At 36.7% G+C, this 15,332-nt stretch overlaps 1 protein-coding gene across 1 annotated transcript in view; it reads right to left on the reverse strand.

The window, feature by feature from the left end:
• MGA (MAX dimerization protein MGA) overlaps positions 1 to 15,332 on the reverse strand; it is a 173,533-nt gene that overhangs the window by 19,091 nt on the left and 139,110 nt on the right. The window contains exons 10-15 of the mRNA XM_055088304.1: positions 11,308 to 11,534; positions 9,888 to 10,064; positions 9,201 to 9,273; positions 7,134 to 7,651; positions 4,591 to 4,888; positions 2,513 to 3,139 (exon numbers count right to left, since the gene is read on the reverse strand). Of these exons, the coding sequence (XP_054944279.1) occupies positions 2,513 to 3,139; positions 4,591 to 4,888; positions 7,134 to 7,651; positions 9,201 to 9,273; positions 9,888 to 10,064; positions 11,308 to 11,534 (1,920 nt within the window). The remainder of the gene's footprint in view (positions 1 to 2,512; positions 3,140 to 4,590; positions 4,889 to 7,133; positions 7,652 to 9,200; positions 9,274 to 9,887; positions 10,065 to 11,307; positions 11,535 to 15,332) is intronic.

Here is a 15,332-nt window from a genome sequence, read left to right on the forward strand (position 1 = left end):
TACAGATAGGTTTTTGGTCACAGGAATAAAGAGGTAGGAATAACATAATAGTAAGCATAAATGAAAGTGGTCTAACATTACCATTCAAATTACTGAACTTCTTTAACATTATTTCCAATTACTCCTTGTTTTAAAACATTATTAAATAAAATTTTTCATCAGTTTGTCACTAAATATAAAAATCAACAAGCCAAACAAAACAAAGATTTTAATATGTGATATTCTATCAGATAGGTACTCTGCCCAAAAAGCATATCAAATTTCTAAAACAAAGTGAAGCTCCTAAGATTTACATGACAAATTATATATAGAAGATTCATGACTACTTTTGAAAATGAAATAAAACACAAAGACCAAACTGTTTATGAAAAAAAATGTGCAACTTAAAAAAAATTCATCTTATGTGAATTAAGAAACATGTTAAAGCATTCTTAATTTCCTGAACATTTCTACTCACATTAAGTTTTAGAGAGTGATTCAAAACCAAATTACTCCAAAAGCAGCCTTAAATACACACACTAAATATGTGATTATTTATTAATATGTGTGAGAGGGGAAGAAGAGAAAGACAAAAAGAAGGAAAGTCAAATGAAAAAGTCAGAGTTGTCTAAATCCCAAAGTTGGCAACTACTTTATGAACCTATAACAAAATTATACACTTCCTTAGAAGTTGGCAGTGATTTGAGTCAGCTCCATTTATAAAAAGAGCAGGTAAGAAAATCTGTTAACATTAGTATTTCCTCAAGTAGTGTTACAGAAGACACTTTTAGGTGGTAGGTGGATATAGAATAACACCACATCACATTGTCAGCATTTTAATCTTTTGATTAAAATACAGAAGAAATTACCAGTCTTTGAAATTATGTCTTTAATATTATGCCAGCATTTTCTAACTTTCTTCATTAACAGAGAGAGCAAGCCACATGTTAAGAACTTACAGTAGCTGGCTAGTATGTGATACTTTTTATTATTATTTCAGTGTATTTATTTATGAGGCTACCCTCTATTTTGGCAAGTAATGTTGGTTTCCAATAACAGTAATACTGCTCCTTTTAAAAGTACATTTAAGTGAACAAATGACTGGATTTAAATAAAAATATTATGTCAATTGTATGATAGTACAAAAGGGAATCAGAGCAAAATACCTGAGTGTATGTTCCAAGTGACTGAAATCTGAGAGACAATGAACTACAAAAGGTAAACTGTTTTACAGTTTCATGACGGAATTAAAAATATAAAGAAAGGTTAGAATCCATGATTTAGAAGACATGACCAGTTAAAATATGACAAGATATGAACCTTGAGATTCAACAGGAAACCAAAACAGCTTCATCAACAACAATCTTACTTTTGAAATTATATATTAGCCATTTTTGGTATGTTTATTTACAGGAAGTAGCAAAAGACAACAAATTTGATACTGTCATCCACTTTTCCTTTCAACAGCACTTCAACTTATAAATCACTTCTTTCCTAAAATATCAGGAGGGATTTGGACCATGCCCCTAAAGACAAAAATATTTAGTAGGAAAACTATCAGTTACCAACACAGAACTGCTGTTGGCTATTTTATTCTCCCTTAAATCCTGCAAAGTCTTTCACACTCTTTTCCACAGTAATTCCTCTTAGAGTCTAAGATAACAACTTGCTTTAGCTGGTTGAATTAAGATAGAAAAATTACCAAAGTGTTGAATTAGTCCTATTTCAAATTCACTTAAACTAAGCCAACAAGAGAAAAAATTTCATTTTAACTATAAACTTAACATATAAAATATCAGAGTCCTGAACAAAGAAATATGCCTCCTTACTTCTATTTCAATCAGTTTACATATAGTAATTAAGCAGGAGAATAATGTCAGTAGTATATAGGAGTTGGGCTGATTCATAAATGATTTTTACTAAGAAAGAGGACCTAGAATTTTAATCTTAAGCAAGGAGGATAGAGAAAGGGCCCTCAGCTTGGCTGCAGCAGAAGCAGAAGCCCTCCAATCTTTTTAAAATATAAAGCAGCAGCCCTCCCACCCCCAAAACAGGGAACAACTACATATGGTTTCCTCCTGAGAGATATGTGTCTCCAGCTCTCAGCACACAACAGGCTGCACTTCCTCCTGTGCCCACCTTAACGCTGCTCTACTGGCTCAGAGTTCCACTCCCATATGCAGTATCCTTCAGCCAGCATTTCCATTCTAATGTTTTTGAATATCGTTAATCTCCTGAGGAAATCTCTAGCCCCATTAAACCATCTGTCAAGGCTGTTTATCTCTAAAGTACCAGTTACAGGTTTTATTAGCGCTCTGGTTACAAAATTGCATGAATTTTCAGTGATTGTCCTAACCCTATATTTACCACAAGCTCTATTATTTTCAGTGTTCAGTTTTGCAGAATGTAATGATTTTTAGGAATATATGTATCATGTTATAGCAGAAACACCTGATATATCTATAATCCTACCAAAACCACAAAGTTATATAAATAGCTGTCAGTAAACCAGCTTGTAACATCTAGGCCTTACCTGGTCTCTGGCTCACTGGTGGACTCCCATCAATTCCCGAGAGTATAATGGGAACAGAGCTCAGAGATGAAGTTGGTGTGGTCACCATGGAGGAAGATGCAGCTGTGGTCACCACGACTATGGAGGTGGAGGCAGTGGAAGCAACAGGAAGAGTTATGGTTGGAGGAGATGCTACCAAAGACTTAGGAAAAGCAACTGAAGCCACAGGGGTAGTTATCCCAGTCGTTTTGATAAGGTTCACAGTGGCTGTAGACTGGGTAGGTGTTACAAGGGTGCTGGTATTAGTTTCAGAGACCTCAACAACCCCTGCAGTGGTGGCACGAGAAGAATAAGTAGTTTCCTTAGTTCCCACGTCAGAAATAGCAGTCACAGGTGTCACAGCAGTAACATTCTCTAAAAACACTTGAGGGGTGGTAGTAGTGACAGCAGCAGTCACAGGACTGCACACCTGAACTGGCTCAGAAGAAACCACAGGTGTGACGACCATTACTGGAGAAGGTCTGATACTGAACTTCTGTGGCCCTGTTAGGGGTTGGGGTGTGCTAACTCCAGGTATCTTCTGCTGCAGGGCTCCAACTTTACTCATCACAAACTGTGTGAACACACCACCAGGAGAGGGTCGAGCCGCTGCAAATAAAAATTTGCTGGTCAAAAATCTTCAGTTCTCATATTTTATCCTTGTAGTGATTGTGTTTATCAACATTTATTGTGCACCACTGGGTCGATTTCTTACAGGTATTAAGAAATTTCTTACCTGCATTACACATGCCAATTTCCACCCACAGAAATCAAACACACCCCTTCACCCAAACCAAACCTTTAAAATTCTAACTTTAACAAAGGTATTAAAATTGGGTGTTCCTTCTGAAATTCTTTTGGTTATGCAATATAATCAAATTGCCAGGACACTAAAAAGACAGTATAGCAGCACACAACTTCATCATCTAAAACAGATGAAGAGACTGTGCTCCTCCTCATTAGAAAGGAAGCCCATACCCTTTCTCTCTGGGTGTGTATTTCTGCCTAGCTTCCAACTTAATAAACTGTTTCTCTGTATGCTCTCTGAATGAAAGAATGAATGAATGAATAAAAACAAATGACGAAAGAAGTTGAAATTGTATTCCTAATTCTAATTTTAAAACTTTTTTCCACCACTTCCTCCTGTCCCAGCACCTCCACCTATTTATTGTTGTCCTTTTACAAGACAGTAAAGTTTTGCATTTTTCTAAAATGTATAAAGACATTTTTTAAAAGAGGGCAAGATAAGACTATCTTTTTTTAAAATCACCAATTAAAGCTACTTTTTAAGAAAGAGGTAACATGGGTTCTTTTTAAGGCAAGGCCTATCCTCCATCTTCACACAACTCCAGCATTTAGCCAGAGATTTCAATTTCCTATTAGAGGAATAAAAATAGAGCAAATGACATTTTTACTTAACATTCCTAAATAGATCTGAAACTACAAAAAGAGGAATCCAATAAACCAACTGCATATACTCTCAATGCTAAAACACAAATGATTTCAAGAAGGTAATTTTTTACAGACTCTAGCACTGCAATGTTAAACAAATGAGGTTTTTATTCACAGAACAGGGATGAATATAATAAAGCACTGTTTCCAAAATTATATTTTACAAGAGCCTTCTACTCTAAGACTATACTAACTCAACCCACTTTGATTTTGCTAGCTCCTTGGTTTCATTAAGTTCAAAAAACATACATATGACTGGTACCAAAAACACCAGTCCTCATAGGAAAAATAGTAAATTAGGGGAAGTATTTAAGAATACATCTTCCCTTTTGAAAAACAAAATTAAAAACCTAAGTCTTTTCTACATTAATAAAACCAGTCTAAAAGTCTGGAAATAACTGTAAAACTAACTCGAATTCAGTTCATCTAGTATTGTAGGTCACCAGAAGAGTTACTAAAAAATTTAAAAATTCAGGCAAGATCGACATCAAGAAAAAAAATAGTGCCAACTTCTATATTTCTCTAAGTTTTACAACCCCCGTATCTGTATCCACTGGCCCAGCACCAGGTTACAACCCTTTGGAAAACATATATACAGTCCAACTTACCAATTGGTCTTTTCGCCGGGACAAACGCCTTCATATTCTTCCCAGGGCGATTTGTTGTAGCACTGGAGGAGGATGCCGTTTTGGAATTGGATGTTGAAGGCAACAGGGTACGTGGTTTCCTGGATGCAGCCACCTTGGCATTGGATGCTACCTTGGAGATGACAGTACTGAGGGTTGAGAGGTCCAGGACTGAGGGTCGCAACCTGCCTGTGATATAAGCAGCTAGCCTATTGGCTGGATGCAATGCCCCCATCTGTCCCAATAGCAACTTAGCCTGCGGGTAACTCTTACCATTAACCTGAAACAAGTGGCAAAGAGAAATTCTGTAAAGATAAAATTCTCTTGCTAACTCATCTCCCTTGACAAGGGTTTCATTTTTACAAGGTTTTAAAAGTCTGTTTTTCAGATTTAAAGGGAAAAAGAAATGGACTTTTTCCATTTGGTATAATCTGAGTATTTAGGAAATGAAAAAAAATGTTGTCATCTGATACTCTGAACTAATCTCATCTCCTTCATTTTGGTAGTTTGGAAACAGAGAATCTTAGAAACTCATCATACCTGCATCCTAGATATGTGGAAAATACAGTCAAATCTAAGGAACCATCCAATTGCTTTACTTGTCAACATGCAACTCTGGTTAAGCTATTAACAATCATCAGCAAAAAAAAAATGAGTAACTGTGTTCCATGAAATCTCTCTGACAAGACCAGTGGCATGATGAACCCTTCTCATAAGCATCCTTCATATCTGAAAAATATATGGTGAGTCTACTTTAACTTATGAGAAAGCCACTGTTACAAATACCTAAGCCACAAAGTCACCTTAGTTTTCAATTTTCAAAAAAACTCAACTTTGAAGATAATTGTCTTCATCTTTTGGACAAAACTTGGACTCAAGATAAATGCTAGTTGAAACTCATAGTTATTTTTTAAATTATCAATAAATTGTCAGAAGAAAGTGAATCAATGAATGAGGTAAAGATTTTTCTCTACTGCCTGAGTTGACAGACCACCCCATCTTGGGCATGAGAATCATTTAAAAAAAAAGAAAACAAAAACCTCCCAAGTTTCTTACCCAAGTTCTCTATGTCATATTGCTAAGTGACTAGAGGAGATATCCTTTCCTTTCTCTCTTTTCTATCATTTAAAGGGGTGAGGGAGTGGAGTGAGGTGGGGAAAATCATACTCTCTAAATTAATAGGGAACTGGTGAGGAGAATAGCTACACCAAGCTTCTCTCTCTTCTAAGACACAAAATTACTCTTTGCTACTTAAGTAAAATTGTTATTATTTCCAGAAAGATCAGGAATATCTTTGCCCCATGTTTGATACAAAGAATACGATCTTTCCATCCTAAAGTAAACTTTACTATATAGTTTTCCAGGCTCTGTGGAGTCTGGATCAGATACTCCTATCTGCTCCTTTGGGACTTGCTCTGAACACTACTCAGCAGCTTCCCCAAAGCATACCTTATTACAGTGGCCTAACTGCTTAAGCAGGTTCATATTTTACGGTGGCTTTCTGAGTCCTAGACAGGAGAACACAAAATTTCTATGACTGTATCTGAGGGGCGTCTAGTCTCACTAGAAATGGTCTCAGGTAAGTCTCTGTTCTCAAAGTATCAATCAATAAATGAAACAAGGAGAAAACACTCTTCTCATCATTAAGAGTTTAAGAAATACCAACAGAAGCAGTTACATAGCCAACTGCAACAGAAAGTTTTTAATTAAGTAGATCAGTTGTAACAATGGAACAGTCCTTAGCCCAGAGAAGCAGTTGAGCTAGTAAAGTCAAGTAACCTTAGCAATAAAGTCAGACACTACCCCACATTTGGTACTATGATATAAAACTGCATTTAATATGTCACTGAACAAAAAGAGAAAAGCTTTTTGACTGTGACTACATTTTACTTCAGAACTTTTCTTTCCAAAGGATTTTCTAATGCCAGTATAATTTTACTAATATACCTGCCTGAATTACTTAACAGCAAGGATATAGATATTTGCCCTACAACAATGATTAGACTGCAAAAACTCTATGAATCAAATAAAGAAAAAATAAGTAAATTGTGGCTCAATTTTTTTTATATTTATGTATTTGAATAACACCATTCTAAATTAAAAATTTCTCCCAAGTTTCCAAACATATACTGCCTATCTCAAAAGTCAGTTTCACCTTGTTTTATTTTAAAAGCTGTCTGCTAATAATAATCCCAAGAACTAGACTGAATCCCTTACTATCCTTGCTTGACTGTCAAAATATCAGTGCAGCCCAGGTAATACAGTTTAAGAACAACTTTCTAGGAAGACTAGAAAGAAAACTATAAGCCAATACAGTACTCTACCTTTCTGTTTGTAAATGTGCCAAAAATTCATCCTAGGTATGCATCTAACCTAGGCCTATTACAAAAAGAGATAATGATTTTGTCACCCAGTTCCCAGGAAATGTGAAGATAAGTAATATAAGGCCCACAAAGGGTTCTGAAAAATCAAGGTGTTACCTAAGTATAAAAAGGTGCTACATCCAGATTAAAGATAATTCTCACCTGGATAAGCCCAGATGTGCTTGAACTGGGTTTACGTTTATAGGCCACAAGCTTCCCTGCAGGAGAAAGCCCTGCATAAAAGGGCAGACCTTTGCCTCCATGTAATCTCTCCCTCACTGAATCCAGGGCATCTGTCTGCACAGGAGAGATATCATCCATTTTCCCAGGGGATAATGGACCGTCAGGAGTCTCTGATCCAGATTTCTCAGCCATATCATCTTGGTCTTGACATGATGGCATAGAGATTTTCACACGAGAAGAATAAACAGGAGGATTCTTTTCACCCCGGCTCTTTCGCTGAGAAGCCAACTCAATGATGAAGCTGCCCACCTTAAGTGACTGTGGCATGTTGCTATTGATGTGCTGCGATAAGATGCTCAAAATCTTGTTCCGATCCTCCTCCCAGTTGCAGTCTGAGATGATTTCTATCAGTTTGGTGGGACCGCCAGGTGACCTCTGATGCACATAGGAGGTAGAAGAGGATTCCCCTTCATTGCAGGAAGACTTCCAGCTCTTTTCTGATAAAGAATTGAAAGATATTTCTGTATCACAGAATTTTGTACTGAACTTTGAAAAATTTTTATTTTTCCTGAGTTCTCAGAAAGTGCCAGGGGCACAGAAATTCAATAGCTGCAGAGTGTCCCATTCCCATGTACTTTCAGTGGTAATTTGACACTCGTAATTTGGGAATTTTCCATGAAAAAAAAGATTCCAGAGAATCAGACTATAAAATCTTCACTATTCTGCTCACTGGGCTCTCAATAAAAGGGAGTCCCTCTTAAGACTGCTCTAAAAAGCCATTAACTATTACATAAGAAAGTATTACCTTGCAAACAAAGTATATAACCAAGGTTAGGCTTATTTGGGATAGTGTACTTGCTATCCATATAGGCAAAGCAAAGATGACTTGCAAGATGCTTTGTAATATGTGATGGGTAGAGTCGACCCTAAAGAACAGCAGCAAGAGAGATGGTGTTTGGTTTAAAAAAAAAAAAAAAAGTGAGCTCTATCTCTAGTTTCCACTGTAAATACTTCTGAATTACTTCTGTACCTCTAGATATGATTGCTCCTCTTCTACATTTTATGCGAAACCACTCAAGTGTGTTTATATTCATGGCAACATATTAACTAAATGTATATTCACTAGCTAGATTTCTATTGCAGAATCTCCCAACCAATGTGCTATAGTTACAGATATGTCAGAATACAGATCCCCTCAGCCTTCAGGGTGGTCATGCTAATAGGTAGCATCCTCCACTTGCCCCAGTGTGCTAGCAACATTACCATTTTTTGTGTTTATCATGCCATTAAAAAAAAGTTAGGAGGCACTGCTGCTTAAATGTCTGAAGTTTTAAAGAGCAAAACCAAAAACAAATAGTTAACTCCCTAGACACTACCCTTCATCACAGTAATTCTGGCAATAACCTTTACTAGATAAATCAGCGATACTCCTTCCTTTCTCCCTCTGTATTTCTCCAACTGTGGCAACTATTGAGAACCCCAAGGAAAATTTCAGTAGCTAATGATGCCAATATTGCTGAGGTTTTTTTTTTTTTTTTTTTTTTTTTTTTGGCGGTATGCGGGCCTCTCACTGTTGTGGCCTCTCCCGTTGCGGAGCACAGGCTCCGGACGCACAGGCTCAGCAGCCATGGCTCATGGGCCTAACCGCTCCACGGCATGTGGGATCTTCCAGGACCGGGGCACGAACCCGTGTCCCCTGCACTGGCAGGCGGACTCTCAACCACTGCGCCACCAGGGAAGCCCCTGAGGTTTTTATATAAAGATGTTAAAAAAAAAAAAAAAAAATCACTGACCTCATCCTAAATGTTTCTTGCAACAACATACCATATCAACACCAACAAACTGTATTTCACAGAACAGGAGTGATAAACACAGCAAATAATTGGTAAAAAACTTACCTATCATCTCTATTTTTAGCGAAAACTAGAAACAGGGTAGGTAGACATGCTCTGGATTGGTAGCTTGGATCTCCCCCCATTATTAGTATAATCCACACCTATATAATATAAATACTATCAAATGATAAGACCTAGTTTTCATTCTGACCTTGTGATTTATCAGAATCGTCCTCCAGGTCACAGGTGATTGGTTTCAAGGGCTGCTGTTCAGAATCTGGCTCCTGACAAAGAGAGTAACACAGAAAATACTTCAATTCAACACATATTTAATATCAATAGAGACTAGGACATGAGAATTAAATTTCTCAAGGAAGCCTAAAATGGTAGAAAGATTAAAGTGCTCAAAGAACATCTTCATATCCACATGCACAGCTGCATTACTATCATATTTTACAACAGTAAAAACAAGTAGTCTTGCTGTTTAATGTCCTTGACAGTGACTGAGTTACCAAGAAAGAATTAACAGTGCACTTTATAGTGTAATTCTAGTAAAGAAGGAAAAATATTTGATGTTTAATGAAACAAGTTTCAGTTATTTAGAAAATTCACCGACGTGGAAAGATGCAAATACTAATAATCACATTAATTAAAGCCAAAAATGTTTAAACTTTTAAAAGTTACTCCAACATTAGAAAGAATAATACTTTTAATGACCTTAAAGGAATATTCTCTAGAATAGGCATGCAGAGAAACATATAAATTCATAAACACATTATGTAAACCTTCTCTGCCCGTTCAGAATTATTTCAAATTATTCCGATAGTAATGCAAATTCTAATACCAGCAACAGGGAATCGGAAGTTAAAAAGAAAAATCTATGCAATAAGTAATTCACCTTTACACTACAGTTCTCAGGACTAGAATGACATGAGCCCTGCTGCTGAAACGATGGGGATGGGGATGGTGATGGTTGTCTCTGTTCCTCTTGTTTTCGTTCATACACTCGAACTCGGGCACAAGTCATCATACTTTCAAAGTACAAGTAGACTGGATCCTTGTCTTCTTCCCGAATCTGTAAGTTTCATACAACAAAACATTCCAAACACTGGGGAAAAAAGTCTCTGGGACTCCCAAAGGAAAAGGATGTTTAATCTTTGCTTCTATTACAACACTTAAAAAATTTTAATGCAAACTTTAAAGTTAAATAGTACAATTACAGTTTGTATGTGCTGAATCTTGGGGCAGTTAGAAAGGATCTGGTTCTCTTTCAAGAAAATTCAGCACACCAGAGCAGTGCTTCTCAAATTATCTGCAGTGAAGGATAAATTTCTTAATTACCTGTCACACACAGACTGATACTTTTGTAAAAAAATTACCAGAAAAACAAAGGCCAGGTTTTTCAGTATTAGATTTAATAGATAAAAATTTCTCTATCAACTTGTAGCAAAAGTTTCTAAACATCTACTCTCATTTTCTATACTTATTTCATCACAGACTAATAACAAACAGTTATGGATCAGCACTGTACGAGACCACACTGAATCGCACTGCACTAAAAGATCTTCTTCAATTTAATGGACTGTAAAGACTGAAATGGATTTATTAATAATCAGAAATGCTTACGCTATTAACACAAGAGAAGCATCAGCTCTTTTACCTATCATCTTCACCTGGTCATGCAAATGTTATTTTAAATCTTGAACTTTATTGTATATAAAGAAATTTGCTTTAAAAAGATCACAGCTATTTTTTAAAGCTTCTTCCTAATGCTTTTCTAATAACGTGTACTATGTACATCTTAATCACTCAATATTCTATACTACAGGAATAAGAGTACCTTTTGCAAGTCATGATTTAAAAAAAAATAAAGGCCCATCTTTATATGATCCTTCTAAAGAGAGATTTGGCTATCTTTAAGAATTACAGTAATCCTGCACAGGTCCACTTACACACCTTTTCGTCAACAGTAAATACTACAGTACTACATGATGCTCAGTTGGCTGAATCCACGCATGCAGAATTATGGACACAGAGGGTTAACTGTAACGTTATATGCAGACTTTTGACTGCACAGAGGGTCCACACTCTTAACCCCTGTGTTGTTCAAGGGTCAACCATACTACTATTCAATTTTTAATGACATTTTTTAAGTGTCATCAATTAAACTGACTAAATCAGAAAGGGAGATAGCTTGCAGACATAATACCTGAAAGCACCATGATTCACAGAATACAAACCAAAAATCTGGTTGAAACCCATCAACTTTACAAATGATTTTTGTAACTTTCAATAAAAGATGTTAACACCAAGCTTACCACAGGATTGGGTTTGGGAGTATATGCCCTTGCAGGTTTAATTCCAGTGAGCAGTTTGCCCTTTACAGTAGTAGATAAAACTTCTGGCTGAGGCAACAACAATGGTTTCATAGGCTCAATGACAGAAGGCGTTGGGATATAAACTGGCTCTGGATCTACTTCACCTTCTACTTTCACCCATAATGGGTAATGTCGAACAGGCTGTTCAGGCTCTGTTTCACATATAGCTTAATAAAAAGAAGGGTAAGATTGTTAGATGCCTTTGGCAACAAAAGTTCACTGAGGCATTGCCAGAACAAAATATGCTCTCTCATAAAAAGCACCAACTCATTAAAATAATCAAACAGATGCCCCCTAAGAAAATCTTTAGTTGCCCTCATGCACCTTAATTCATTCATCTATTAACCAAATATTTGTTGAATACCTATTATAAATCAGATACTGTTTTAGACACTAGAGTGAAAACAGCTATGACTAAAACAAAGTTCTTGCCGTCACAGAGTTTATAATCCATAGGAGAAAACAAACTAATAAACATATAGTATCAAGTAAAAAGAGCATCGTTGAACAATATAGCTGGGTAAATAAAGGATGAAGAGTTAACAGGAGATGCTATTATATTTAACATGGTCAGAAGAGACTTTCTCTAGTATTTTGGAAAGGTAATCATTCTATACTACAGTTTTTAATTTTACAAATAACAAATATTTATTGAACCTTACTATGTACAGACTCTAAGCACTTAATATGTTTTAAATCATGTAACTGTAACAATAGTCCTTGAGGTATTATTATTCCCATTTTGCAGAAGCTGAGGTTCAGGGAAGTCCATCAGTAAGAGGCAAAAGCAGGATCCAACCCAGTCAATCTGGCTCCAGAGCTGTTACTCTTGCCTTCTGATGACAAATTCTATTCAAAAGTTAGCCTGAACTCAGCACAGGAGCAAAAATACATTTAATACAAAAGCAATGAAACCTGACTGAGATGAAATCATACTATCAACAAGTTCTACACAAAGGAAAACATGCATTGATTATTTAACCAAATTAAATGGAGGATCTAGGTTAATAGGCTGCTGGCTTTATTCTTAAAGCAAACTGCCCAATCCCATCAAGAAGACAGAAAAGCAAACCTTGTTTTTTGAATTTCAATCGTCAGTGCTCTGAGAGGATGCAGTTGACTCTGAACCAAAGACCCAAAATCTATGCCTAAAGTCACATAAAATATGACTATGCAGCAACTGACAATCAGACACTTAATCTTTTATAACAAAGCAGTATCCAAACCGCTACCTGATTTCATAAGAAGTACATATGCTCTGAACATTAAGACCCAACTAGTAAAGAACAATTTTGCCCAAGTCACCTAAGGCTAACATCATTCAGAGCATAACCACAAAATACTGAATAAAGGCTTAAAATAGGGAGGAAAAAACCTTCAGAGCTACAATGTGATTGGGCCAATTAATTAGCTACTTAGCAGTCTCTGTTATCCAACTTTTATAACTTAGCTTATTTATCACATAATTCACAAAGGCTGGTAAGACCCCAGTATTCATTCATGTATTCAAATATTTAAATGTTCACTATGTATCAGACTTTGTAGATACAGTAATGAACAAAACTGACAAAAACCCCTGCCTTTATGGAGCTTACATTTAAATTGGAGGGAAGAGGGTAAGACAGGCAATAAACAAGACAAATAATGAAAATATGTTGGATTTTGATAAGCGCTTACGAGAAAAAACAAAGCAGAGAGAAGTAAATAGTATGTTTAGGGAGTATGTATTTTGAGGGGGAGTGTTGCAATTTTTAAAAGGGTAACCAGGGGGACTTCCCTGGCAGTCCAGTGGTTAAGACTTTGCCTTCCAATGCAGGGGGTGAGGGTTCAATCCCTGGTCAGGGAACTATGATCCCACATGCCTCATGGCCAAAAAAAACCTCCAAACATAAAACAGAAGCAATACTGTAACAAATACAGACTTAAAAAAAAAAGGTCCACAACAAAAAAAAATACTCTTAAAAGTAATAATAACAATAATAAAAGGGTAACCAGGGATGACCTGACAATGAAGGTGGTGTATATAGAGCCTCTACCACTCATTTGGTTAAAGCTTTATTGTCTAGTTTTACGAATTATTTCACACATATTAATTCTACTACAAAAATAAAAGCCTTCAGGCAGGTTAAGTACTATTGTCTTACCTCTCTTAATCATCTTTCAACGATTTTCTAAGCCTCCATAAACTAATTATTATAATAATTAAAGAGCCCTTCTCATCTTTTTTTCTTTTGAAAATAATAGCTCCTAAATATACAATACTTCAGAAGAAACCCTCTTAAAATGTCTGAAAACATCCTAATTCCTCATAGGGAATCAAAGACAACTCTAAAGTTTCAATTGTGAATAAGAGGGAAAATGGTGGTTCCAATAAATAGGAGAGTTCACAAAACCTACTGAATTGAGTTCTGTTTAGGACATGTAAGACTGGAGTGACAGCAACACAACCAAGTAGGGTAAGCAATAAAAATTAGGACTGTCATTGGCAGAGACTACACCTGAAGCCATGAAAATGGACTGACTCCACACAAGGGCCAAAACAACAGTCCACTTCCTCACACTACATTAGCTCGCTGTCCACTTGATTCCTTTACACAGCCTGGAATACAAGATAGAGCACTTCTCTGCTCCCCTCACAATACACTAGAGATACTTGTACCCCTTCATCTGAAACCCAGATAAAGGGAGCTAGCAAAGGCAGGATAAGAGGAGAACCAGAGTAGCATATATTCACAGAAACCTGTTTCAAGAAAGAATTAATATCCCCTCATTTCTATTCAAATGCCTTCTAAAATACACTATCTTCCCAAGGTTCCCTAGCATTATCACTCTGTCTTCTGAGTTCCTGATAAGTCTTTTTGTTCATGACACTTAAAACATATGGCACTTTTGTTATTGTGGCACTTAAAATTACCATAAATCTATATCTACACGTTCACTATTTCATCAAACTGACAGCAACCTTTTACAGACAGACTTAGAAACTAATTATCTATATCTTAACTCCTCTCACTCCTAGCAGTGCCCAGCGTACTTGCTCTATAAATGAAGTGTTAGACATGCAAGACCCAGAAAACTGCTGTGCTAATAATCAGCATATATTCATCTCCCTCCTATTTTGAAGACATTTTCAACCTTTTTATTGTGAAATATAATACCCATAAAGTGCAGAAACAATGTATATAAACCTTAATACATATTAACAAATCTATTGTACAACCATGTAAACACTCTACAGATTAAGAAATGAAATACTGCCATAAACCCCAGAAGCTTTTGCATGCTTTTCTCAGTCATAATCCTTCCCACAAGGGACTCACTTAAATGACAGCCACCTCCCTGCTTTCCTTTTAAAAAAAAAAAAAAAAAAAATTATTTATTTATTTATTTTTGGCTGCGTTGGGTCTTCATTTCTGTGTGAAGGCTCTCTCCAGCTACGGGAAGCGGGGGCCACTCCTCATCGCAGTGCGCAGGCCTCTCACTGTCGCGGCCTCTCCCGCTACAGAGCACAAGCTCCAGATGCGTAGGCTCAGTAATTGTGGCTCACAGGCCCAGCCACACCGCAGCACGTGGGATCCTCCCAGACCAGGGCCCGAACCCACGTCCCCTGCATTGGCAGACAGACTCCCAACCACTGCGCCACCAGGGAAGCCCCCTGCTTTCCTTTTTTAACACCAAACATCACACCTAAACATCACAGCTTAATTTTGCCTGCTTTTAGACTATACTACAAAGCTACAGTAATCAAGACAGTATGGTACTGGCACAAAAACAGAAATATAGATCAATGGAACACGATAGAAAGCCCAGAGATATATCCACACACATATGGTCACCTTATTTTTGATAAAGGAGGCAAGAATATACAATGGAGAAAAGACAGCCTCTTCAATAAGTGGTGCTGGGAAAACTGGACAGCTACATGTAAAAGAATGAAATTAGAACACTTCCTAACACCATACACA

The sequence above is a fragment of the Physeter macrocephalus genome, chromosome 11 (genome assembly GCF_002837175.3).
Source record: "Physeter macrocephalus isolate SW-GA chromosome 11, ASM283717v5, whole genome shotgun sequence".
NCBI classification, from domain to species: domain Eukaryota; kingdom Metazoa; phylum Chordata; class Mammalia; order Artiodactyla; family Physeteridae; genus Physeter; species Physeter macrocephalus.